The sequence below is a fragment of the Mercenaria mercenaria genome, chromosome 9, assembly GCF_021730395.1.
Source record: "Mercenaria mercenaria strain notata chromosome 9, MADL_Memer_1, whole genome shotgun sequence".
Classification (NCBI taxonomy): domain Eukaryota; kingdom Metazoa; phylum Mollusca; class Bivalvia; order Venerida; family Veneridae; genus Mercenaria; species Mercenaria mercenaria.
In genome coordinates this window covers 1,932,676-1,960,618 of record NC_069369.1, presented here as the reverse complement: position 1 = coordinate 1,960,618, position 27,943 = coordinate 1,932,676, and the positions used below count along the sequence as shown (strand labels likewise).

At 34.9% G+C, this 27,943-nt stretch overlaps 2 protein-coding genes across 2 annotated transcripts; both read left to right on the top strand.

Moving 5' to 3' along the window:
* Positions 1 to 10,364: 10,364 nt before the first annotated feature.
* LOC128559638 (uncharacterized) lies at positions 10,365 to 15,424 on the top strand. Its single transcript, XM_053551943.1, has 2 exons — positions 10,365 to 13,831; positions 14,610 to 15,424. The coding sequence occupies exons 1-2, from the start codon at positions 13,283 to 13,285 to the stop codon at positions 14,925 to 14,927; spliced, it is 867 nt and encodes a 288-aa protein (XP_053407918.1). The 5' UTR covers positions 10,365 to 13,282; the 3' UTR covers positions 14,928 to 15,424.
* Positions 15,139 to 25,540, top strand: LOC128559634 (uncharacterized). The gene is made up of 3 exons (XM_053551941.1): positions 15,139 to 15,231; positions 24,404 to 24,507; positions 24,889 to 25,540. The coding sequence occupies exons 1-3, from the start codon at positions 15,139 to 15,141 to the stop codon at positions 25,538 to 25,540; spliced, it is 849 nt and encodes a 282-aa protein (XP_053407916.1).
* The last annotated feature ends 2,403 nt before the right edge of the window (positions 25,541 to 27,943 follow it).

Here is a 27,943-nt window from a genome sequence, read left to right as displayed (position 1 = left end):
AACTGAACTTGCTTTTCACTCTATTTTCGCTGCAACGATTTTGTAGTGGTTTATTGTAATAAAACAGTGGATTACTAGTATATTTGAATAATTATCAAGCATAATGTTACTCGTACGGAACTATACATGAACACAGAATAAAAATGACTTAAAATAATTGGAAACTTACCATGAAATTCATTAAAGACATAGATAACGTAACTTCATATCAATTCTTAAAAAATTAAACATATGTTGCAAAAATCTTTAAATCGTCGTCACTCAGCATAACATAGGTGACACCATGGGCGTGTTTAGCAGCAGAATTAAGTAAAATCATTGAAAAGACATGAAAAATTTGAATGAAATAGATTTGATTATGAACACCATATGTTACAGTTGTAAACAGGTATATTGGACGTGACTTTCATTACATAAACACATACATTGTATTATCTATACAATGCTATAAGTCTGAACAAATTTCTTCAGAGAATGTTAAAGGCTGAATTTTGGTGTAGTAGTAAATGAAATAAGAAAGAAATATCAACATACCAGATATTATGCAACAATACAAAAGCCCAACACTTAACAATTTATCCATTATTTCCTAATTGTTATGGTTAACGTCTGAAAGACACACAGGCGCGGAGTTCAATTAAATAATCAGATATATTCGATTTATTGATTGGGCCAAGACTATTTTTCATTAGTTCCGACCACCTTCTTCTGCCTCGAAGCATTGCTGCACCACAGGGACCTCTTATTGTTTTAAATTATTTTTCAATACTAGAAATGATTGACTCCATGTTCATTACTACCGATATTTGCAGATTTATATTTGTCATGTCTTAAAACTATTAAAATGTGTGTTAAGCACGAAATAAAAACGGTTATTAATAAACATTGTTTCGGAGTTACAGTAGCGACCTCTAAACGCACATGTTCTCAACCATACCGGCGAGCTTAGAGTCCGCGGTGATGCACTTGGCATTAATGATATTCTGGTTTCAGCTTTGTCGACCATTTACCGGGAAATTGAATTGGAAAATGGGATTTGTTCTCCAAAAATATATTTTATTTATATTTTTTATTATTTATTTTATTGAAGACATCTTTTCGAGCATCAGTTGGTTCGGTTCTCCTGTGTCCGTATCATTATTATAAGAGATTATTTTTTTTTATATTTTTGTTTAACCATTCTCTATGTGCCGTCTGCAAGGAAAACTTCCAAGCCGCCAAATTATGGGGATTTTTATATGATCCCATCGTTATCAATATTATCGAAATATTCCTACTTGATACGACAATTTAGCGTAAATGTGGATGAATAAGAAAATTATATAATATTATATTGATTAAATACAGGCAAACTATGTAAAACTCGTAATGGTAACTAAATCTTATTGAGTACACATAATCATGTAATATTACGTGTGACAGAATAGCTTGTTCAGATTCAAATGCAAGGCAGACTTTGATCAGGCCTTAAATTCAGGAAGAGACTATGTATTGATTATAAATCATATAATTCTAAGACAGTCAACCAAATGCTTTGAAGTGAAATTGATTGTTTCTGTCACGCAAGACAAACGTTGAAGAACGTCTAAAATTCCTCAGCCTATTTTGTCAAAGGAAATATATTGATTTGTAATCGATTCGATGAATATACTAGCTAATTTTTGTACCTGTAAAAATATAATTTCAGTCATACGTTATTACTATAATGTTGTAGAACGTCAATATAACACGTGCTCCTGAACAGTTCACTGTGTTAATTCCTTCTTTCTCAATCATCATCTATCCCCACAAAGTGTCACGTGGTCATTGTCCGAGGACGTCGGTAAAGGAGTATTCTATCCTGTAACACTTTTAAGAATTACAAAAATACTGGCGTAGTAGATAGTGATCAAAGTCTTGTTTCCTGTCATTATTCTCAACAATGCAGAAAGGACATACAAAATCGTCAAAAATTGATCTTTTTAAGTATTGTAATCTCGAAATGCTAGCTAGATGACTGTCCATCGAGTTTATTGTACTTATCTGAAAACATTTTATTTGAAATGCATAGATCTATTTACTTTTACTTTTTAGCTGTTAAGTAGCAAATATAATGGAGTAACCGTATATGTTACGAGTGTAACCCGGTTAGAACTACCATCTCTTAATTATTGTAATGAAATGGTTATATAGATAACATTTTTTTCACTATTTCATTGGCTAACAAAGTGGTCTCTTATCTGGGAATTTTCAAGTACCAATAACAATTACTGTTATTCTCGCAATGAAATAATCACATGCTGTTTTAAATGTTCGCTTTGATTCATTGGCATTGACGTCAATAAAGTGGTTTAGGGAGGTAGGTTACCTTGTTACCAGGGTAAATTCAAATTAATTGAACCTCAGCAATTTTTTGTACCTCGTGTTATTGAATGTTTTACCTGCTACAATCTAAATTTCGTTTATCTCTGTCCCTTCAAGTACAATTTTTATCCAGGTTTGAAGTACATGACCCTCCAAAGGATTTTATAATGAAGAAGGATGGGGGGGGGAAAACGGATGTTTAACACTTTCAGTTGTATTTTGGTTGCATGTTATCCGTAGCATTCTGCATAATTGAATAGTTTTATAATTTTACTAGTAGCACTTAGCTTTCCAATATAAGCTTAAAATGTATATGGTCGGGGGCTCCGTGTTTCCAGGTAACGCATTGTCTCCAATTTTTAACCAACGTGTATGAACACGGATTTTTCCCACGGCTGTCAGGCGCATTTCTGTTAATGACCAACATGGATTATTTGGTAAAATTATTAGCAAATACCAGCACTTACTCGTAATTTCACCCAGCTATATTCCCAATAACATCAGTTACCATCATCCATTTTCATTCATTCCGCATAACATTTCAATATGACTTCATAAAAGATGCATAATATTGATAATCATTCAGCGCAAAAGATTCATAAAAATATTTCAGCAAATAATGGCTGTTTAAAAATAGTTCAAATAAAGAAAATTCACAAAAAGTAACGTACTTCAAAATAGATGCTATTAATTTTTGCGCGGTAACTGACTATAAAGTCATGATGTCAACTACGTCATTTAATGCAACGTAGTTTTTGAAGCGTTTCTGCGCAATTATTCCATTAATTTCTGCATTATTAAACCATTATTCATTCATATCGGAGACTGACCATGAATATTTTCAGAGCTCGGAATGGATATCAAACGACGAATTTAATAAAGAAATGAAAATATCTTTTCGGTGTTTCATGCGAATTGAACGACAGAATAGTTCGGCAAATCCAAGAAACGCGCCTAACCGATTTATTTTTATTTGCCGATTCTATTCGTGTCGTTCCATTCGCTTAATCACGAAAAAGGTACATTTCCATTTCTTATATTATATTAACATTTCCCTTCATTTGTAAACAAGATTATATTTAAGAAATGAAAATTATTTTTTCGGTGTTCAGCGAAATGATCGACAGAAATAAGGATGGGCAAATAAATGAACACACCGAAAAAGATTATTTCATTTCTTAATTAAATGTGTTTGTATATCCATGCCGAGCTCTGAAAAAATTCATGGACCTGTCTCCGATCTCATGCATAATTGTGCAGAAATAATGAATAAATTGCCGCAGAAACGCTTCAAAACATTGTTGCTTTAAAATGACGTAACTGACGTCATGACGCGCGAAAGTTACGTCATCGCTGCTTAGTGATAACCGACCGCGGTTTAGAACGACGTTTATCCCAGGGAGAAGGGGGGGGTTTCCTTAGATGAGGTCGCAGTTGTTTCCGTGTCCTGAAAAGAAAGGTCCGGGAAGCTGATTTTAAATGTTAAATGTCACAAAATATGTGCAATTTATAATATTGATCTTGTTTTCAAATGGAAGGAAATATAATGTAAATATAAGAAAGTGAAACTATTTTTCTGTGTTCACAAATGAAACGACAGAATATCTCGGTCGGCAAAATAAACATGAATCGGCTAGCATTTCGTAATTGCACACATTTTGTTGCATTTAACATTAAAATCAGCTTTCCGGCAATTCTGTTCACCAGACGGAACAACTGCGACGTCATCTAAAGAACGTTCTCCCTGACTTTACGCGGACGTCGTCAAAACATTGGCCTATTACCGCTAAGCAGCGTTGACAATATCTTTGCGCCTTCAAACGAATTGAACGTCATTTTTTCAATGGAAAAAATAGGGCGAATGTAAATATTTTGTCGTAAACGTCGTCGTAAATCGTCACATTAGCTTCCGGTCGGACATGCGCACACAAAAATATTAAGGTAACCTACCTCCTTAACGTCGCATGAACAGAAACAGTTCTAACAACAACAGAGGTTAATCTGAACAAGATTACATAAAATAATTACATGTTTACACGTTGTAGTGTTTACCTCTCATTAACAGACTCGGTCTAACCGAGGCTTTGATACAATCTATGCTCCCGAAGGATACTCTTGTAGATTTTATTTTCTTGCATACCAGACGGGGATTTCCGGTATCTTTACCGGTGCTGGAGGTGTAAGATGACTCTCGTGCGGTAAATGACGTATAACGAACTACATAAATGCAGAAGGATATTATGTAGTAAATATATTTTATTTAAAAAAAACGGAATAAAAAATTCAATAGAAATCTACCTTGACAAAAAAAGTTTCTTATTGGTTCCTGATATTATATTTTTCGATTCAAATCACGTATTTTATCAAAAAATTCATAACGTTTACGCATGCAACTGATAAACAAAACCGGAACTAAACATTGTTGTTTTGTTTTGAAACGTAATACGCCTTTCCAACGGACTTTGGTTTCCCGCGCTTTGTTTAGATAAACCTGCTATAAGAAATAGTTCTAAAAAGACACCCGTTTCGATTGATTTATAATTTTATTATTATTTCTTGAAATCAGTATGGCAGAAAAAGATTCTGTCACTGGTGTTATAGAGCAGATATAGGAAATATCCGGCTCTCCAGGGCAACTGTTTAGGCGGTAACTCGGCAGGGAGCCTCGTTACCGTCTAAACAGTTACCCTCGAGGCCGGATATTCCCATCTGCACCTACAACCAGTGAAAGAATCTTATATACTATATCAACGGCAGTCTTTAAGTACCGTATGGCGGCCATATAACTCCTCTCTGTACTAGGATTCTACGCTATATTTTCGATATAAACGTATAATAGAATTTCTCGGCTAGGGAGTAGGCCTGAGGGGTTTTGCAGATTTCATTGCCTCTCATAAACAGATTCGATCAAATAGTCTTCTATTATTTTGCTCGGCTGCTTTCTATGTTTCTAAATACATACTCTATATATACATTATATTTAGTATTTGTCAGTTCTTAAGGTATTGCTGTCAAAAAGCTGTGCAAGTGTTCATTGAAGCTTGAGATAATTGTTAATACAATCATCAGCAAAATCATTTTCTTTGCATACCAGATGGGGTTTTTTGCCGGTATCTTTTACCGTTGCTGGAAAAAGACCATCATACACCCCCGGGTGTAAAGATGACTCCTCTGTGCTGTAAATGACGTATTACAACTACATATTTATAAGATTCTTTCACTGGTTATAGTGCAGATGGAATTCCGCCTCGAGGGTAACTGTTTTTAGGCGGTAAACGAGGTTCCTACCGAGAAAATACTATCAGAACCAATAGAACTGTCAAGTACTGAATTTTTATTCATATTTCAAATAAAATATAAAATTCCAACATAAACTATCTACATTTCTTGCATACCAACGGGGAATTTCCGTATTTTACAGGTGCTGGAATATAAGATCTGTTCACTGGTTATAGGTGCAGATGGGAATTTCGCGGCCTCGAGTGTAACTGTTTAGGCGTAACGAGGTTCCTACCGAGTTTTTACCGGCTAAACAGTTACCCGAGAGCCGATATTCCCATCTGCACCTATAACCAGTACAGAATCTTTTCTGTGCATATCGATATCTAGATATAATAAAAATAATAAAATCAGTCGAACGCTATTCTTTTTAGAACTATTTCTAATAGCAGCGTATTTAAAGCAAAGCGCGGGAAAACAACCGGCCGTAAACAGGAAAGACGTCATGACGTTTGATAAAGACAAATAACAATGATTAGTTCCGATTTTGTTTTATCAGTTCCAGCGTAACGTTTATGAATTTTTGATAAAATAACATTTTTTGAATCGAGAAATATACTATCAGAACAAAAGTAAGATCTGACAAGGATTGGCTTTTTATTTCCGTTTTTTTTTTCCCGAAATAAAGTATAAATAATGGGCACAATCTCTACATATAGGTAGTTCGTAATACGTCATTTAAAGCACAGAGTCATCTTACAAACCCCGGTGGTGTAAGATGGATTTTCCAGCACCGGTAAAAATACCGGAATCCCCGACTGTTATGCAAGAAAATCCATCTTACACCCCAGTGTGGTAAGATAACTCTCTGCTTAAATGAACGTTTGACAACTACATATATGTAGAAGATTAATGTAGATATTTATAATTTTTTATTTCGAAAAACGAATAAAACTCCAATACCTTGACAGTTCCTCTTTGTTCCTGAAAGTAATATTTCTCGATTCAAAACACGTCAATTTTTATCAAAAATTCATAACGTTACGCTGGAACTGATACAAACAAAACCGGAACTTAAACATTGTATTTGACACTGAAACGTCATGACTCTTTCCTGTTTAGGACGTTTTTAACCCGCGCTTTGTTTAAATACGCTGCTATAAGAAATAGTTCTAAAAAAAAGCCGTTCGATATTTTTTATTTTTATATATTATATCTTAATATCGGATGCAAGAAAAAGATTCTGACACAGTTTATAGTTGCAGATGGGAATATCCGGCTCTTCGGTAACTGTTTAGGCGGTAACTCGAGGTAGGAACCTCGTTAGCCGCCTACACATTACCCTCGAGGCCGGAAATTCCCATCTGCACCTATAACCAGTGAAAGAATCTTATAATCATCAGCAAAGAATACAAAAATGACGCCCGAATGCGATACGACGCTCGACACACAATAGGCATATAATAGGTGTGGACAAATTCTTTCGACATTTAGCGTGAAAGGTGTAGCATACAGGCCTAACGGCAAAAGATTTTGCGACATTTAGCGGTGGTTGTGACATTTAATGTCAACCTTGCGACATTTAACGGTGGTTGCGACATTTTAGTTTTGCGACATTTAAAGGGACGCATACTTTGAAATTAGAAAAAAGTGGGTGGGGTATGATAAAATTTACCTGCAAAAAAGTACAAGGTTTTGGTACATGAAATGGATACTGTTTCAACTGTTATAAGTACACAAAGGATTGCTCACTAAAATAAAAATGAGAAAACTGAAACTAGAAAGTTATTGTTGAATTACACAAGACTTATTGTGTACATTCAAAGTCAACAATTAAGACTTTTTGGTGCGAAAATAATAGTGCTTCACCTTGTCCAAACATTTATCAATGTCCTACAGATTCTAATTTAAAGAAAGAATGTGAAATATGGTCACTGTCTTGCTTTTCATTTCGCATATGTAAGCTAAAACACATTATTTAGTTTGTTTACAAAGTAGTGCATAAGAAAAGATACGATGGTCAAGGAATGCCACATTCCAAAACTAAAAGAGTATAATTATTCCCCTTAATACATTAAACATTTATCGTTACAGAAGTCTAGTGGCTTACAATAAGGGCCTAGAAATGTTGCCATTATTAATTTTTAACTTGGTTTTCATGAACTACAATGCACTTAAATATCAAAACACATTCAACAAACTTTTGAAAATGTATTGTCTTAAAAATCCCTAAAATAAGGTATGAAATTTGGTTGAGAGGTCCAATCAATGTGTATATGTGCAAAAGTAACATTCTAATCTTGTTCACAAAAGTTACTAATACACAGCAGGCATGTCAATGATCAAAACTGGACGAATATACAGTTATCCTCACTTTAATGTCATTTATAATTTGTCCTTGAATTCTCCACCATACTTTTCATAACTCTGTTTGCACGAGTTGCACGAGAATGCTGTCATTCACGTAAAAAAATGGGGTCAAATAAGTTGTAAATGCAATATCATCTAAACGTAATTAATGGATTATGCAGTTCAAGAAAACTTTATCTCATAACGTAACGAACATGTATAATGTTGTAACAACAACTTTACTTACACTGATTTAAGTAGCAGTCGGTTTATAAGTGACTTTATTGATTCATTTTGTGTTTTGTTATTGTTGTCAAAAAGTATAACGGAAGTGCCTCACAACTGAAGCGGAAACCAGTTTGATGCGCAAAGTAGTCCGATGTAAGTAATATTTTTAGACAAATGTCCACAGAAATTAATAATTTTCTAATATTAAAGACGAATATCTGAATAGGATTCATTATTTGATAAGAAATTATAATCATCGACATGTTTTTTTAAAAATCGTACACGTGCTGACACCTAAGTTGTGTCCCGTTGTTTATTAGAGTTACCTTTCGTCCGGCGCAGTAATACATTTGCAGTAAATCGCCGAGAAGTCGTGGGAAAATTAAAAACCATGTAAACAAGATTTAGCTTACCAAAAGGTTCCTTCTAGCGCACATTAAATATTCTTTTTTAAGGGATATTTAATAAAATAATTATGAACTATGTTTTTTTGCTAGTTTACGTGCACTCTTATCTATTTATTTTAAGAATACTTAAAGTTATTTCATACAAACATTTATTTAACTTAAAATAATAAACAAACACCTTTAGATGAGCGATCCTACCTAAATATTATTAGCGGACAATAAATACCATCACTCTGTCAAAATTTGGGGAACCAATGTCGACACCTGTTCTAGTGGCAGAGATCAGAATTTGGTCGTATTTTTGCCTAATTTTAATTAGCAATACAATGGAAGAAAAGTTCTGCCATATGCCAGTAATAACATTGCATGAATGGATATTTACAGCTCTAGAACGCTAAAACCAGGAGAAAAAGGGCTTTTATATAAGTCGGCACAAACAAACGGATGGCTTTGAAAAAAGTGCGTACAAAAAGTTCACAACTTGACAATTACAAAACAATAAATCAAAAGGTATGAAATTACCAAGTTCGAAATATTTATAGCTCAGTAAAGTGAAGAAATGCATTATACAGTTCTAGATAAAAACAAGGGAAGTAATTGAAATGTTGTTATCCGGTAACGGTACGTATCGTGCAATAGCATTCACAGACAAGTAAACTTTATTAGTACAGTATGTTTTGATGGTTATACTTAAAATGTTAAAATATTAAAGTTGGTATGAAATAAAATCGTAAAAAGAACATCTGGAAGCAGCAAAGAATGAAACCGAGAAGAATAATAGTAGACGATATTTTTAGGCGGGAGTCTATTTTTAGATGATGAATATTCATTTAGTAATCTCTATTCTACAATATGACATGTAAGATTTAGGAGTTAGATAGTTTAAACTAAATCATTGTTTTTGTAGGTCTGTTTATTACGTAGTTGTATTTCACTAAAGATTGACTTATAGATGCGTAAAAAAAAAATTGGCAAAGAGGCTATTTGTAATGAATATGCATGAGTACAAAATGGCGGCGCCTACTGGAATTCGGATGCCTTTGATGATACCCTTGTATCCATTACCTACTCAGTCAAGTGTGACATGTTCACCATAAGTGTTCCTTCTCATGAGAAGGAACAATAAACTAAAATTAACCACCTTTTCAAGATGAATTTCAAGTGATCGCCATTATGCATTTAACTCGCCTGACCTGTGTAGCATCTTAGATATCTGTTCTAAGGTATTCATTGTGTAGAATGTCATGTTATGCCCTTGCAATGCTAATCCCACTCTGACTTTTTTGTTTACATAATAATAAATTTTTTATCAATGAGAAATATGGCGTCCATCCCGAGCTGAAATGACGTGGCGTTAAATTTTTACATGTTTAAGCAAACCTGGTGTGTTAGAAAGAAAATCTCATCCCTTCAACATTATTTGGAACACTGTTTTTGTAAAAAACCTGTTTTTTCCTTATACAAAAGCTTAATATTTTGTGTTGAATGTACTTTCACAAAGACCTCTGTTTTCCTATTACATTCATAATACCACATCCTTATCCACAAAATGCTGAATATTACAGGTGTCCATCAGTATTATATCAGTTTAGAAATATGTTTTTTATTTTCCAACCATCGATTTCTTGAATATGCACCCCTTCCGCATTTCTGTATGAACTGTGAATGTAGCAATATGCGTCCCCTTAACGGTGCCACACACAGGATGTGTATTTCGGTTCATTTTATAAATTTACACACTTATCAACGCGAACTAACTTATCGCTTTATATGTGCCAGTGATAATGTGATACGTATACATGGCATTTTGTACATCGTAAACAGGTGATGCTATCTGTTTCGAAATGTTTTGATTACATTATGTGTGTAGTAAATTTTAATATAGCTTAAATTATAACAGAATGTCACTTAACGAACCGAAAAGACCATAAACTTCTCATTTAATCATTGTACTAACCTCTGGTTAGATTTTGTAAAGGTCATTGGAATATGCATGTACAAAATATTAAAGGTTAAAAATCCATTCACATGTATAATGTTTACTAATTCATCAGTTCATGAAAGAATTTTGAGCTCCAATCTGAAAATGACATGGTAAGAGTGTTTTAACATTAAGTTTGAGTGTCACTGTATACAAATAACGCCTGTTGTTAGAGGACTAATCTGATAAAAAAGTAATAAGCATTTCATTATTTATTTTAGGAAAAAATCCAAGATAAGTGACAACATTCTTTCATCTTGGCGCGGATTCTTAATTTGAGATGACAGTTCAGCTAACTTTTGACAATAACATTTTGAAATGCGTTAACTAATAAAGAAAAGTGTCAAAATAAATTTACACGAATAGAATAAAAATCATATTGTGCGAAAGACACGAATAGAAGAGCCATATTGTGTGAAAGAAAGAATGAAAACAAGCAACAGATCGATATTTGAGGAACCACTTGATCCAAATGAAGGAAGCTCATTGCTGTTTATGGAGCTTTATGACTTGGTGGTCATATAAATGAATAGCGAGATTTCAACCTTAACTATGAAGTGGATATTGAAAACTTCAACCATCCGTAAAAAGAAACATGTAAACAGAAACATGTTTACATGTATAAAAGCTAAGTGTTTGCAATCAAAGAGATTAACCTTTAGTTCGAGTTTCGATGTGACGTGACAAATCTACGACACTTTATATCGGCAAAGTAAAGATGTAAAGTCACCCTCGAGAATTTAAACAATTGTTTTCTGCTTTGCTAATTAGAATACATCTATCTTAAGTTTGTCCCATCAATCTGGTTGACTCGATAAGTATTCCAATACTTCCGTCAATATCCTATTGCTTGTGTTGTTACGTCTGTGTGTATGTTTAATGATTGTATCTTGTGTAACATTTGCAATAAAATATTCTTAAACTAATCTGGTTAAGATCATTTTCAGATTTATAACATGCGTAATGATGTCTAAAATATATTTTTATATTACTGTAGCTCCATATCATTCTATGGACACCTTTTTTATTTAGGATATTAGTATGTTTTTTAATTGTATCGTGTATTTTTGCGTTCTTAATGTTAAATGATTTGGCGTTGCTTTCTAGCAGATATTCAATCTGGCGGCGTTTCATTAATGTGGTTTTTATGAGGGGACAACTAGGCTTTTCAGGTTAGTACATGTGAAAAAATGGTAGTGTTTTCCTGATCAGATATCCATAGTGACAATTCGGTGAGTGCACATATTGTTTTCTTTCATTGGCCATTCTACCAGAGTTGTGAATCTCCGCCCATATATCCTCACATCCACAATCGCCTGCAATCGTTTATTTAGTGTCTAAGGTTTTACCAGAGCTACCGGCAGCAGTTAATTACTATAGTGCATATATTAAAAGTTGAGACTGGACTTCATTATTGTTGTATCATACGTATTTTTATAACTTCAAGCTTCATACGCGTATTTCAACAATTTGAAAATAAAATATAGATATATTCTTACATCGGCGATTACATTTACATTTCTGAACGAAACATTTAACAGTGAGTATAAATTATCTTAGTTAGACCATTTCCTGTGCAATGATTATAGCTTCTATTCAAAATTCTATAGAAAATTTGTTGTTTTTATAAGTTTGATAAGGAGAGTAACAGCGTTAAAATATTTTTTTCTGATGTAAATGCACGTGTCAGCACTGCATTTAACGCACACTCAAAGTCTTGAATGCGGGCATCCTTCCGCAGGTTTTTCGCATGCATGAGCATCAGAAAAAGCAAATCCTTTAATCTTATCACAGGCTGATGTTTTTTGTGTTTTACTCTTATTTCACACCATCACCAACAAGGTAAAGCATTATTCCTTTAATAATGGGCAATAAAATCAAAATAATATCGAGTATAGAAACGATTTAAAAGAGTTGGCAATAATTTAAATTATATATCAATGTGTAGACTAGACATGCAAGAAACATAACAAAGGAATATATTAAAGTAAGAGAATTTATAGCTCTTTTTTATTTTTCAGCAATCTGTATCAACTATCTCAATAAAATCAACGCTTCGATATGATTTTCACGATATACTTTGGAATTTCTGCAGTGTTTACTGCATCTCTCCAAGAGCCCAATTCTCATCCAGACAACGATGTTATGCGCATGTCAGAAGAGTCCATTCCACCAGAGTTAACACGTGCACCTCCTTTTGTTGGTTTTTCAACATCTACAGAGATTTCTCGAAAACCGTACGTTCCATCAGAGCATGACAATGTCGTTCCATTGACTAAACAAGAGAACTTTACCTCTACCCAACTTTACGACATGCAGACAATGACAACAACAGCAGCTTCTTACAACTTATCTGGCGCAACCGCTTTTCTTCCTGATACTTTAAGAAAACTTAATTCATTTACATTCAACATTCAGGCGCCAATTGAAACAATGAGAACGTTTTGCCCGCGCACTAGCACTTGTCAGTTGGGGACGTTGGCAGAAATGCACGAGAACATTGGCGAATATTGTTGCCTACCTTGTGATTGTTCAGATAGATGTTTCGATGCTGGAAACTGTTGCTTTGACAAAACGAATGGTTCTCAACAACGTCAGTTAAATGATTCTGTATCAGATATAAGAGAAACTTGTGTCAAGACTTTCCTGACTGGGAGTTATTACGGTAACATTTACATGAACTCGAGTTTCCTACTCTTTCAGACATGCGTAGATATTGGAGACGAACAGACGACAATGAAATGTTTGCAGCCAAATGTCTGAGATGTCCCCGGTCTTTAGTCACAATACAGACAGACATTATAGAAATATCTATTGTGCCCAGTGCAACAATGACTCTTGGAATGTCACAGGGTGGCAAACTCGTTTACAATGCAAAAACGAATCTGTTACTGTTCCGGAATTCAAAATATCACATGACTTTTCACCAAGTTTAATGATCGCAATGAATCCCAACTGTGTGATGTTATGGAGACCATCGATAACCGAGAAGAAAGTGGCTCATTGCTTAACTAACTCTGACATCGTGTCAGAATGTAACAAGCCGGGACTGGACAGTCTGTGTCAGAAGTACTACTTTCCCGTAAAGGGAGGAAACAAGATATTCCGAAATATTTTTTGTATGGAATGTCTGTTTCCCACGAATCTTACAGGGAAATATCCGTTTTGTGATCGATTGGGAAATGATATCTTGAATATGAATTTCATCTTAATTATGTCGATGGATGGATACCCAAACGAAATATCTCAGCTTGTCACTGCCGTGAAGAAATGTTCATCAGGCAGGAAGTACAATAAAGAACTGGTAAGTCCGCTTAATATTTACATCAGCATGATTTCGAAATTAAATAGTGAAATAAATACCTAAAGCTGAACTGTAAAATTCGTCATTGCTTTCAGTCACAGCAGACGGTTAGAGGAACAGCACTGACTGCTTAACGCATGTTGCTGCCGACAAGTTCAAGTTAGAGCAAAATGTCCATTTTGGTAGTTAGCTTACTGGCTTGTTTTAACGCCAGTGGCTACTGTATACAAGTGACTGCTTAAGCAAATTTAACTGCATTACTAGACAGGTACAATTTCCGTACTTAGTTGTCGAGTTGCTTGCTGCACAACAATCTAAATGCCTAACTCCCTGCAATCTAGGTTTAAATGAATGTATTCCGGTGGAAGTTTGTGACAATTGTCATATTCTGAATTTGGACAATTATATCATACAAGAACACATACTGATAGAAGAAATGCAATCGCAGTTTATACTTTTACAGAAAAAAAATCAATGAAATAGAATCACTATTATTGTTACCCGATGCGATTTGACATGAAAGAATACGGGTAGGTGGGTGTAAACGTAAATTTTGTAAAAGAGACATCATGTTTCTGGGACGGGCAGAGTAATTGCCTCGATGGTCGCAGGTGTTGAACACTGGAATATCGGTCATTTTCTCCAAATTTGCTAATTAAGCACGGGGACTGATGAAAAAAATGGTAGCAGTTATCCAGCATATTTAATATGGGTTTTAAGAATATTCTTAACAAGCAATGCAAACAATTAATTTACATCAAACTTTATATATTTCCAGGATGCTTGTATTCACCACACCTGTCCAGTCACAGAAGTCAATGCCATTGACGGTTGCATACCTTTGTTTTCAGAAATAAGTGGTTTTAACATGGATTACAGGCTAAAGGTTTTACACCCAAAGCAAACTCAGTTGCTGTTGGAGTTACTTCTACCACAAGTTGAAGATACTTTATATGCCATTGATGCAAATGGCGAAATTTTGAAGTCTGAAATTTCTGGAATGAAGACGGAGATTGATTTTGTTGAAGTCAATGTTAAAATTGTTAAACACGTGAACATTCGCACAAATATAAAAAAACTTATATTTTGCACTTGAAAGTAATATTACAGCATATAATGAAAAAATAAAGAACGATAACAGTTCGTTCAAACTACAAATTGATACAACAGAGTTTGAACCTATGCCCGTTGGTTACGCATCTTTTGCCAAATTCACCGACCTTGGATCGACAAAATACCGAAACAAAATTGCATTGTCCAACATGCAGTTCTGTGACACCATTACTTTTCTTGAGAACGAGTTCGTGATGTATGACAATGGAAATGTCACAGTGGGTGACGTTATGTTCGTTCCAGGCGAGTTCATCCTTAGGCAAATGGCTTATGGAACTATAAAATCCGTACAAATATGTTCGGATCATTACGTCTCCAGACACGCTGAAGTCACAAACCAAAAGTTTTCATCAGCAGCAGCCGTTTTTGCTAAAAGAAATAGCGGGCTTGTGTTCTTTTTGTCTGTACTGGCTTCACATGCTTCAAAGTTATTTATGTAGAAATGATACGAGTATAGATGTTGTGTTTTAGTTCACCATAACCTGAATTTCAACTACTGTCAACTGTTCCTATCAACTCGGAAGGCTTGCTACCATTGAAAAGAAATGCAGTTTCATCAGTTCTATATGAGCCGTGCCATGGGAAAACCAACATAGTGGCTTTGCGACCAGCATGGATCCAGACCAGCCTGCGCATCCGCGCAGTCTGGTCAGGATCCATGCTGTTCGCTTTCAAAGCCTATTGGAATTAGAGAATCTGTTAGCGAACAGCATGGACCCTGACCAGACTGCGCGGATGCGCAGGCTGGTCTGGATCCATGCTGGTCGCAAAACCACTATGTTGGTTTTCTCATGGCGCGGCTCAATTATAGTATAATATATCATTTAACAGTAATGTCCTTCAGAAAACATTTTGTTTTTTATCGTAAAACTGTTTGTCAAACCAAAATAAGACCAAATAGCTTCGGTAGTTGGCTAAAGCGCTTTATGATTCGCGCTTCGTTATCCTGAAGATTTTTCTTCATATGGTAATCAAAGTACTGAAAGTACAGAAAGGCTGGCTACCACAAAGCACATAATGAAAACTGTGTGGGAAAGATGCTTGCAAAATCTTAGAAACTATGGGTTTTCTATATTAAACTAAAGCGAGCATAGGGTATTGTTGTGATGAACCATCTTGATTAACTTGTGCATCCAAGTTAAAGTTCAATCGAGAAACTTAGTTTATCGGACGTAAACATGGGTCTAAGAGAGTAAACTATAATTTAAGCTCGTTATACCGTGTGTTCGCTCGAAAATTTATGTTAGTATTCAATAATCCTAGTTTTTCGACAAGAATTTAATATTGGATAATTTGATTGCCGAGAACTATTGTTTACGGACGTGAACCTATGTTTACGACCATGAACTTGTTTCTCGAACAAAACTATGATTTTTGATCATTATCTTATGTTCACCAGCGTGAACCTATGTTTACGGTCGTAAACCTAAGTTCTCGATCGTTAACATATGTTCACGTTCGTAAGATATGGTTTACACTCGTGAACACTGGTTTAATCCCGTAAACATAGGTTCACGCTCGTGAACTTAGATTCTAACATGCCTCGGTTTGATTTCCAGTTAAACAAAGAAGGAAATCAGCCTTTGTATGTTCTGCGATAAACAACGGTTGACGCACAGACCGGTAAGAGAGCATAATGACGTCAATGATGACGTCAAATTGCCACATGACGTCCGATATATTACTCCTCGGGTAAATAAAGTCCAGCATAATATTTCTTAAAATATGTCAGTGAGCATGTCAGAATGAAAACAATCAAGGCCTTCTTGTGATGTATCGTCTAATTTACCACGGTTCATCGTTCATATGCTTAAGTATTTAACCACTCGGGCTAACGCCCTCGTGGTTCAATTCCTACACATCTGAACTCTGAACCGTGGTAAATCAGACAATAAACCACTTGAAGACCTTGATTATTTCTTAAATAACGGCCGAAATTCAAGTTCAATTGAAAAACCTAGTTGAAACCTGGGTTCACGGGGGGGGGGGGGGGGGGGGGGGTGTTCGCTCGAAAATATGGATAAGTATAAGAAAAACCTGGTTTTACGTTCGAAATTGTTCTGTAATTGTTAATTCTAGTTTTTTTAACCGTAAACCTGGGTTCACGTTATTATTGGACAATTGTCGTGCCATAACCGTTTATATGTTTCTTAAGAAGCGATAATAAACATTGAGGGACATAATATCAGATAAAATATAAAGGTAACAAGCACAACAACTATATTTCGATATGCAATCCCCCCCCCCCCCCCCCCCTCCCCCACACACATCATGTGTGAATGTATGAACATTGATCAGATGGGGCGATTTTCTTGTTGGTATGAGGGAAATTTTGAGCTCGAACTCCCCTGTAAACCCGACTGTTAATGATGTTCCTTCCCTAATACGATGGTTAGGAAAATTGAAGTACCCGTAATAATGTACTCCTTTTTTTTGAAGAGTATTCAATTCTTACCATGAGATTACTTTAACTAATTTTCAGTAGGGCGTAGGTTCGAGTCCCACTAGGACCAAACTTTGTTCATTATATTCCTTTTTTTTCGAGTAAGATAAACTGTTTTTTAAGACTTATCATTGATCTGTCGTACAAAAGCGGAAATGTTTTATTTGATTAGCCATTTCTTGCTGTTTCAAATGAATTTTACCTGAAGGGTGAATGTTTAGACATCTTTGAAAATACTTAGTTACATTTGTAAAATTTCTTGATTTTGCATTTATTCTTTAGTTTACAAAATTTGGAATAAATGAAGGTAGGTATATATAAGTTTTACTTCTGCCCTATGGTTCTTCATGACTGCATAGACCAAGGCCATGATTTTTAATGAGTTGGAGGTTAATTTCTGTCCGATTCAATCCTTTTACTCGAGGTTTCCCAGAAAAATTGTTATCGACAATTTTATTTTGTGTTTTATAATTGTTACGCAATATTTTGAGGTTTCATTTAGAAAAATATTTGGTAAAATGAATTCTCTGCGATCGTTTTGCAATGGCTATCACTTTGAAATTTGTCTCTGTTTCAGCTGGAGGAAAAAAAGACATAATTTATACAAAATTAACAAATAAGGAAAACAAACAAACAAACAACAACTACACGGTAAAAGTCGTTTAAAGATGAATCACAGTGCGAAAACATGTTAACTTCAGGTCTGTATCAAGTTAGTGCAATTGTTAAACATTACCAAGACGGGTCAACTATCTTAATATAACCTGAAAAAAGTTGAAAACGTGTGTTTAAACAAAACTCGCTTACATCTACTCCCCCACCCTTAAAGCAAATTGGGCACAGTGACAAAGCGCTTTTTACATTATACCTTTCAGTATTCGTCAAAAGGTTCAAAACGAATTTTCTAGTATAAAAATAGCCTAAAAGAAAAAACAAGAGGGCCAAGATGGCCCTAGGTCGCTGACCTAAGAAACACACCATAACAGTGTAAAACATGTTTGACCTAGTGATTTCATAGAAACAAATATTCTGACCAATTTTCATTAAGATTGGACCAAAAAATTGGTCTCTTGCGATAAAACAAGCATTTTCTTAGATATGACCTAGTTTTTGATCCTAGATGACCCATGTTCAAACTCGACCTAGATTTTATCAAGGCAATCATTCTGACCAAAATTCATGAAGATCAATTGAAAAATACAGCCTCTATCACATACACAAGTTTTTTTTTATTTGACCAAGTGACCTAGTTTTTGACCTCAGATGACCCATATTCAAATTCGACCTAGATTTCATTAAGGCAATCATCCTGACCAAATTTCATAAAAATCAATTGAAAAGAACAGTCTCTATCGCATACACAAGATTTTTCTTTAATTTGACCTAGTTACCTAGTTTTTGACCTAAGATAACCCATATTCAAACTCGACCTAGATTTCATCAAGGCAATCACTCTGACCAAATTTCATGAAGATCAATTGAAAACTACATCCTCTATTGCATACACAATGTTTTTCTTCGATTTGACCTAGTGACCTAGTTTTTGACCCCAGATGATCTATTTTCGAACTCAGCCTAGATTTTATCAAGGTAATCATCCTAGCTAAATTTCATGAAGATCAGTTGAAAAATACAGCCTCTATCGCATACACAAGGTTTTTCCTTGATTTGACCTAGTGACCTAGTTTTTGACCCGAGATGACCCATTTTCGAATTCAACCTAGATTTTATCAAGGTAATCATTCTGACCAAAATTCATGAAGATTAATTGAAAAATACCGCCTCTATCGCATACACAAGGTTTTTCTTTGATTTGACCTAGTGACCTAGTTTTTGAACCGAGATGACACATTTTTAAACTCGGCCTAGATTTCATCAAGGTAATCATTCTGACCAATATTCATGAAGAATAATTTAAAAATACAGCCTCTATCGCATACACAAGGTTTCTCTTTGATTTGACCTAGTGACCTAGTTTTTAACCCGAGATGACCCATTTTCGAACTCGACTTAGATTTTATCAAGGTTATTATTCTGACCAATATTCATGAAGATCAAATGAAAAATACAGCCTCTATCGCATACACAATGTTTTTCTTTGATTTGACCTAGTGACCTAGTTTCTGATCCGAGATGATCCATTTTCAAATTCGGCTTAGATTTTATCAAGGCAATCATTCTGACCAATATTCATGAAGATCAATTGAAAAATACAGCCTCTATCGCATACACAAGGTTTTTCTTTGATTTGATCTAGTGACCTAGTTTCTGACCCGAGATAACCCATTTTCAAACTCGGCCTAGATTTCATCAAGTTTATTATTATGACCAATATTCATGAAGATCAATTGAAAAATACAGCCTCTATCGCATACACAATGTTTTTCTTTGATTTGAACTAGTGTCCTAGTTTTTGACCCGAGATGACCCATTTTCGAACTCGGCCTAGATTTCATCAAGGTTATTATTCTGACCAATATTCATGAAGATTAATTGAAAAATACAGCCTCTATCGCATACACAAGCTAAATGTTGACAGACGACAGACGACAGACAGACAGACAGACAGACGACGGACGCCGGACATTGAGTGATCAGAAACACTCATCTGAGCATTGCTCAGGTGAGCTAAAAAAAACAGGTATAATGTGGTAATTTGTTTCTTCTCACGTTACTGTGGCAATTCCACGCAGCGATTACGTCCCTTAATAGCTATAGCAAATGATCTGAAAGAATTGATTCTTAAAACTTAAGCCCTAAATATAAGACCTGACATAACTCATATCACTATAAGTTCATTTTAATTGATATTTCATATTTCTTATTTTCCACGTTATGTCAGGTCGTTGAATAATGCGCAGTATAATTCATCACGGAACAAGCGTTTGTTTCCTTAGCTGCTGACGGACCGAGGTCATAATCTATAACGAAACGGTCGATGTTGAGTTACGAAAAAGTTCCATTCATACGGACATTTCATTCATAGAGGCGAATTAATTTACCATCATTATATAATATTTTCTAATGTTATCTTTGAAGTATTTAGCGTTAGAAAAATAAAACATTATTATAACATGTTTGAGCAAATAGATCTATTGAAACAGGTAAGTTTAACAATCTTTATACAACTCTATGGCAGAACTGATAAACGTGGCGGACTATTTGAATTGCGCATGAAATTATATTTTGTGTTGTCAGTCTCAGCACCTGTTGAATATTGCAGAAACTCGATACATGGTTATAATAGTCTGGCGAATATCGCCAGCCTAAAAAAGGTATTTTTATTGTTTGATGAAATGTATGTTAAGTAAAAGTATTGTTATGTTTAAATGAACTGGAGGGTACAATAAATTTTTCTGTTTGAATGAGCGATAGGGTGAACTTGAATATTGTTTTGTTGGATAAAATAAAATAATGTCGTGCTTGGAATGACAAGTATCGCTCTGTCTGAATAAACAGTAGAGTCTAATAAAATATGTTTCAATGAAGGACATGCATTTACAGATATATCTGGATAGCAAACGAATGTGTACTTACACATGTAGAAAATATGGTATCACTTCTTTATGCAACGGCCATAAATAATTGGAGAGTTGTGCGTCCTTGTGTACGTATTTTCATGTGTGCGAAATACAATGTCCGGTCTACAACTTTTGTTTATTTAGGAATTGATACATGATTAAATTAACACAGACATATTATGAATTAGAAAGAGAACGTGTTGCATGTAAGACCAAGACCCTTTACTTTACTTAAGGTTACTGTCGCACTTAGGGGTAAAACTGTAGGTGGCCCGATGTTCTAGTGGTAACACGCTTGACTGTCAATCCAGAGGTCCGGGTTTCTATTTCCAGGCACAGGAAATTTCTTAGATGCTCTTGAGTGTTTCCCACCCAACTAAAAGGCTTGTTCTATTAAATCCCAGGAAAGACGGCTTCGCGTGTATCGGGGCTATACACTGGGTGCCTTTTAGAACTAGACTGTCTATTCGCAAAGAGCTAGGCTAAGTTTGCCAAAACAAAACAATGCAATATTTTATTCAAGTCTCACTTTTCACGACATTACATATACATCCATATTCATAAAAAAATATTCATGAAAACCTTTCTAAAAGAAATATGAGAGACTGTATATAATTAAACAAAAACGCATGGACAAAAAATAAAACATAAATATTTACGTATTAAATGGCATTGTAACATAGGTATTTGTCGGACAGGTCTTTATCTAAAAGTATTTCTCTCTCTCTCTGTTCTTGGGGCTTTGTCTCACTCTGCCCCTCTGGTCATATCGCTCTGTGTCTCTATTAGTAGAGGATTGTGACGCCCTAAGTGGCTGCCTTTGCGCTATATAAAGCGCCTTTGAACGTATTTATCATGAAAAGGGCGCTATATAGATATAAACGTTCTGGTGTAATATTAGTTATAATAATAATAAAACTTTTTACGCCATTTTCCTGGCTGGTCTACAATGTTTAAATGTAATACGATGGCCGGTTTTCAAAACAGCTGACAGAAAAATGTCACCACATCAAGACAATTTGTCACGTGCAATAAACAAGCCCTATTTAAAGATAAAGGTCATGTTCAGAAGTCATTTGAGCCGCGCCATGAGAAAACCAACATAGTGGCTTTGCGACCAGCATAGATCCAGACCAGCCTGCGCATCCGCGTTCGCTAACGGTTTCTCTAATTGCCATAGTCTTTGAAAGCGTACAACATGGATCCTGACCAGACTGCGCGGATGCCCAGGCTGGTCTGGATCCATGCTGGTCGCAAAGCCACTATGTTGGTTTTCTCATGGCGCGACTCATTTGTCTTTTCGACTCTCGTTCTTTCTTTGTATATTTTCTCATCAAACAACACAATAATAGATCACATGATGGTTTGCCAGCTTTTCGTATTGGAGGAATATCCCAGTAGACCTTTAGTGTATTATTTAAACACGGAAGGGCACCAGGCACCAACTTTCTGTTAGCCAGCTGGATGGCCGCCCTTCATCACTTGAAGAATTCAACGCTCAGGGCGGGGCTCGAACCCGCATAGGTGAGGAGCAAGTGATTAAAAGTCAGCGACATTAACGTATGGGCCACATAGGCTCAATTAATATTACTATGTCACATAAATTTATACAGTGCCCTTGCATATATGCGCATTCAAAATTGTTTTACAGAATACATTTCATAAGAAAAACTTAACAAATTTATAGTTTAGACATATTTATTGCCCATTCAATATTTGCAAGATTGCAAAGCAATTATACAGACTTAAATAATAAGGAAATAGGCCGGGCACAATGTCTTACATCAGATGACGGCCCTCCCCAACAGACATAATACGAAATATATTTTTCGGAAAAATCAAGCTTTTGTAGATATGAAATATATTATTAATGAGAGAGAGAGAGAGAGAGAGAGAGAGAGAGAGAGACAGACAGACAGATTGGGGAGGGGTGAAAGCCACCTAACAGGTACAACAATTCCATAGCCTCGGCTTAGTAAGTGTATCAATTAAAAGTTTATATAAGAAAATAATTTATTAAAAATTAAAAGTAAGTGTGTTAATAATTTGAATCTTCCAGTGTTTAATGTACTTCTGAACTTGTAAGAAAATAAAGCTGTTCTCTTCCAGTGTTTAATGTACTGCTGAACTTGTAAGAAGATAAAGTTGTTCTCTTCCAGTGTTTAATGTACTTCTGAACTTGTAAGAAGATAAAGTTGTTCTCTTCCAGTGTTTAATGTACTTCTGAACTTGTAAGAAGATAAAGTTGTTCTCTTCCAGTCTTGAATGTACTTCTGAACTTTAAGAAGATAAAGTTGTTCTCTTCCAGTGTTGAATGTACTTCTGAACTTGTAAGAAGATAAAGTTGTTCTCTTCCAGTGTTGAATGTACTTCTGAACTTGTAAGAAGATAAAGTTGTTCTCTTCCAGTGTTTAATGTACTTCTGAACTTGTAAGAAGATAAAGTTGTTCTCTTCCAGTGTTGAATGTACTTCTGAACTTTAAGAAGATAAAGTTGTTCTCTTCCAGTGTTTAATATACTTCTGAACTTGTAAGAAGATAAAGTTGTTCTCTTCCAGTGTTTAATGTACTTCTAAGAAGATAAAGCTGTTCTCTTCCAGTGTTGAATGTACTTCTGAACTTTAAGAAGATAAAGTTGTTCTCTTCCAGTGTTTAATATACTTCTGAACTTGTAAGAAGATAAAGTTGTTCTCTTCCAGTGTTTAATATACTTCTGAACTTGTAAGAAGATAAAGTTGTTCTCTTCCAGTGTTGAATGTACTTCTGAACTTTAAGAAGATAAAGTTGTTCTCTTCCTTCGTATGTCTATCGCTACCGCTATGTCTACCGCTACTAAGAGCAAATTTATCTACACTAAATGGATGAAAAATAGGAGTATCGCGTAATAAGTTAATTCTTGTTTGAAAATTATTACAGCTGGAAAAGAAATGTTCTGCGTCTTCGTTTTGATGGACACATTCCCACATATGATCGGTATGAAGATAATTGTGAAGCAGATCGCTATTTAGAATACTACAATAATTATGTATGCATGCGTGATATACTGAAACTTGTCTGTCAACTATACAGTAGTTTATAGAAACCGGCTACATGCGCTTTGAATTTCGTCTTTAATGTAGCTTTAAAAGTATTCAATGATTCCGAGTTTCTTATGTTTAATTCAAGACAAATCCAAATAAAATTTGTTGTTGAAATAAACCTGAATTGTATATCTGAATACGACGAGCTATTGTTTCAAAGTCGGTGGTATTACGAAGAGGATAGGGAGTCAACCCAGAAACTATTCCAGAAAATACAACTGCTAGATGAATGGGCAAGTTTCGTTGTCCCGCTTAATAAACAGTTACAAGTTTTTGAATAATAGAATAGTATGCCTGTTTATTAGAGAAACCCAACATATTTACTTCGTTAACCGTTCAGTCGAGATTTATCTAGTTATGCTTGCAACAATACGTATTGCTTCATACTGATTTGTTCTAAAGTTTGTTTCTTGTAGTCGGCTCATCCATCCCATACGACAGATGTATATTCTAGTACGGCACATCCATCCCATACAACAGATGTATATTCTAGTACGCACATCTATCCCATACAACAGATGTATATTCTAGTACGGCACATCCATCCCTAGTCCAACTCGTGGCGTAATTATCACTTTCATTTCATTTCAGTCTGATATTACGTCCATCAGCCGCGTCCGAACACAGGCGTAATCATTAGTGATTAAAATATGAACATGAATTATAAGGTTCATAGTATGAAAAACGAACGAAATATTATAATTTGCTGTAGGTAATACAATTATCTCTTGAACAGAAATGTTATTTGACATATTCTGCATAAAAAAGTATAGAAAAACAGCTATCAAATATACTTGCATGAACGTACAGCATTTAGCACAGTGTGGACGGACCGTCAGGGGAGGTAACTAGAGTCACGGATTGGGACTAATCCATCCCATACAACAGATGTGTATTCTAGTACGGCACATCCATCCCATATAACAGATGTATATTCTAGTACGGCACATCCATCCCATACAACAGATGTATATTCTAGTACGGCACTTCCATCCCATACAACAGATGTATATTCTAGTACGGCACATCCATCCCATATAACAGATGTATATTCTAGTTCGGCACATCCATCCCATACAACACAAGTATATTCTAGTACCGCACATCCATCCCATACAACAGATGTATATTCTAGTACGGCACATCCATCCCATACAACAGCTGTATATTCTAGTACGGCACATCCATCCCATAAAACAGATGTATATTCTAGTACGGCACATCCATCTTATACAACAGATGTATATTCTAGTACGGCACGCCCGTCCCATGCAACAGATGTATATTCTAATACGGTACATCCGTCCCATACAACAGATGTATATTCTAGTACGATACATCCATCCCATACAACAGATGTATATTCTAGTATGGCACTTCCATCCGTATCAACAGATGTATATTCTAGTACGATACATCCATCCCATACAACACATGAATATTCTAGTACGGTACATCCATCCCATACAACAGATGTATATTCTAGTACGGCACACCCATCCTATACAACAGATGTATATTCTAGTGTGGGTCTTAAGTATATGTATATATGATTCAATGACACTTGAATCTTCAATGGTCTTCTTTAAATTATCAAAAGACCTTCGTAGTGAATGACATGATATTATTTATATGATTATGCCATTTTCAATCAGATCTAAATATTACTCCTAATGTTTATGAATTACATAAGAAACTTAAAAGAAACAGAAAGAATAACAGCCATTAAAATTTAATAGAGTTAAAACATTAGTATAAAAATATGGATACGCTACAAAACAAGACAAATTGTATACACATACTAAAAAGTAAACGATGCTAGGATAAAATACTGCTCTACGCTTTAAAATGAAGAGATGTATCGGTTTATGGCAAAATGGGTTTCGCTGACAACACGTCAGATTTTCTAATCTTTACGGGAAGTGACTCCCAAATCATGTATACAACGAGCGGAAATCTCCGATTGCCATCCATCATTTGTCATAATCTTTCGTACAAAATGATAACGCGTGATAGGTTATTAGGTTTCTAACCTGTCTATACATCTAGGGACTAATAACTACTTCAGTATGGATGAACTTTGATTGTAACGGGATGTCCAAGTGACAATGCGTTCTATACATTTTGCAATTTGTCAAGTGTGATATTTGGAATACCACTCTACAAGGCGTGAAATGGTCAAGAAACTTTGTGGCAGCACTATAATAGTAAGATAAGTATTATGTGACCTATTCTGCGAAGTTGCACATATCCATTCCGGCACACGATGTTGATTCGCTGTTCTATATACCTATCGGAATATTGTACTGCAGCATATTTCAATGCATCCACTATAAACGAATTATACCTTGTTAACCTGCCGTTCATTCAACTTGGACAGTGTCATTTATTATTCAAAGGGGTGTTCACTGAAAATTGATATTCACACAAATATTAAGTGAAATAATTATCCTTGATAACGTGTTAGAATCGAAATATATATCTCAAACATTGGTTTCACCTTTTAAAATCAGTGTTAATCGTTCAGGTGCGTATTAATATATCGCTCGGGCTGCGCCCTCAATATATAATTCCTTCGCATCTGTACTCCAAACAATGATTTTATTCAACGACAAATCACTGAATGAGATTTGTTATTTCTTAAATAATGCAACACTTTGAGTCTTCTTTATTTATAGGAAACAAATCTGGACATGTGAGGAAAATCAGTATACTCTTTTTTCCAAAACAACTTCCAAAAATAAAACATAGGCATATTTATGACATAGATTACACTGCTAAGTTAGAGTCTAGGCTTATATATATTCCATATATATCTGGCACAATTTACCTTAAAACCATTAAAAGAAAACATATCAATGAATTTTACAGATTGTATGTCTTGATAATCCAAATATTCAAATCTGTGGATGCATGTATATGGTTGACCATTTAAAAAGGGGTTTCATATATCTGCATACTCAAATACTACCATTTTACACAGAGAACCCGCAAAAGTTGAATTGATAGGTTTAAAAAATGAACTTCTTAAAGCATTAAAGGAGAATTATTGGCCATTCTGCCAGAGCTGTAAAGCTCCGCCCCACATCTCTACACATGCACAATCGCTGGCAAATGTTGACAAAGCTGTCATATTCTGTGCTGAATACATAGCACCAGCAGCAGTCAGTTACAATAGCGTATGTTACAAGCATTGAGACTGGACTTCATTATTACTTTATAATGCCAATATATATTAATTTAAGCAATATGATTGGTTAACCCGAGACGTTCACACATTCAGTTCAGCGTTCAAGTTCGTATTTCAGCATTTCGTCAATATAAAATCAGATATTGTATTTTCCAAACCAAGACCGGAAGTGTAAGTATTCATTTTCATAGATCACTTTCTGTCGAAATTTGATAAAAAAAATGTTTTCTAGATTTTTTTGTGCGTACGGCAATATCGTTAAAATATTTTTTTTCTGGTGTTTATGCATGTGTAAGCACTACATTTAGCGCATACAATTAACATAAAGCTCCGAATGCGTATGTTATTTTGTAGGGTTTACACATGTATGAACTCCAGAAAAATATTAATCCGATAATCTAATTTCACACTGACTTTTTATTTGATTTAACATCATCAGCAATAAGGTAAAGCGTTTTTCGTTTTACAATGCTATGAAATCAAAATGATATTAATATGGAAATGATTCAAAAGACATAAGTGTGAATGGCAGTTATTTTAATCGTACATTACTTTGAAGAATAGAGACAAGAAACATGGAAGTGAATTAGTAAGGTACGGAAATTTATAATATCGCTCTTTTTATTTTTCAGCAGTCTGTATCAACTATCTCAATAAAATCAACGCTTCGATATGATTTTCACGATATACTTCGGAATTTCTGCAGTATTTGCTGTATCTCTCCAAGAGCCTAAGTCTCTTCCAAATAATGATGTAATGCGCATGT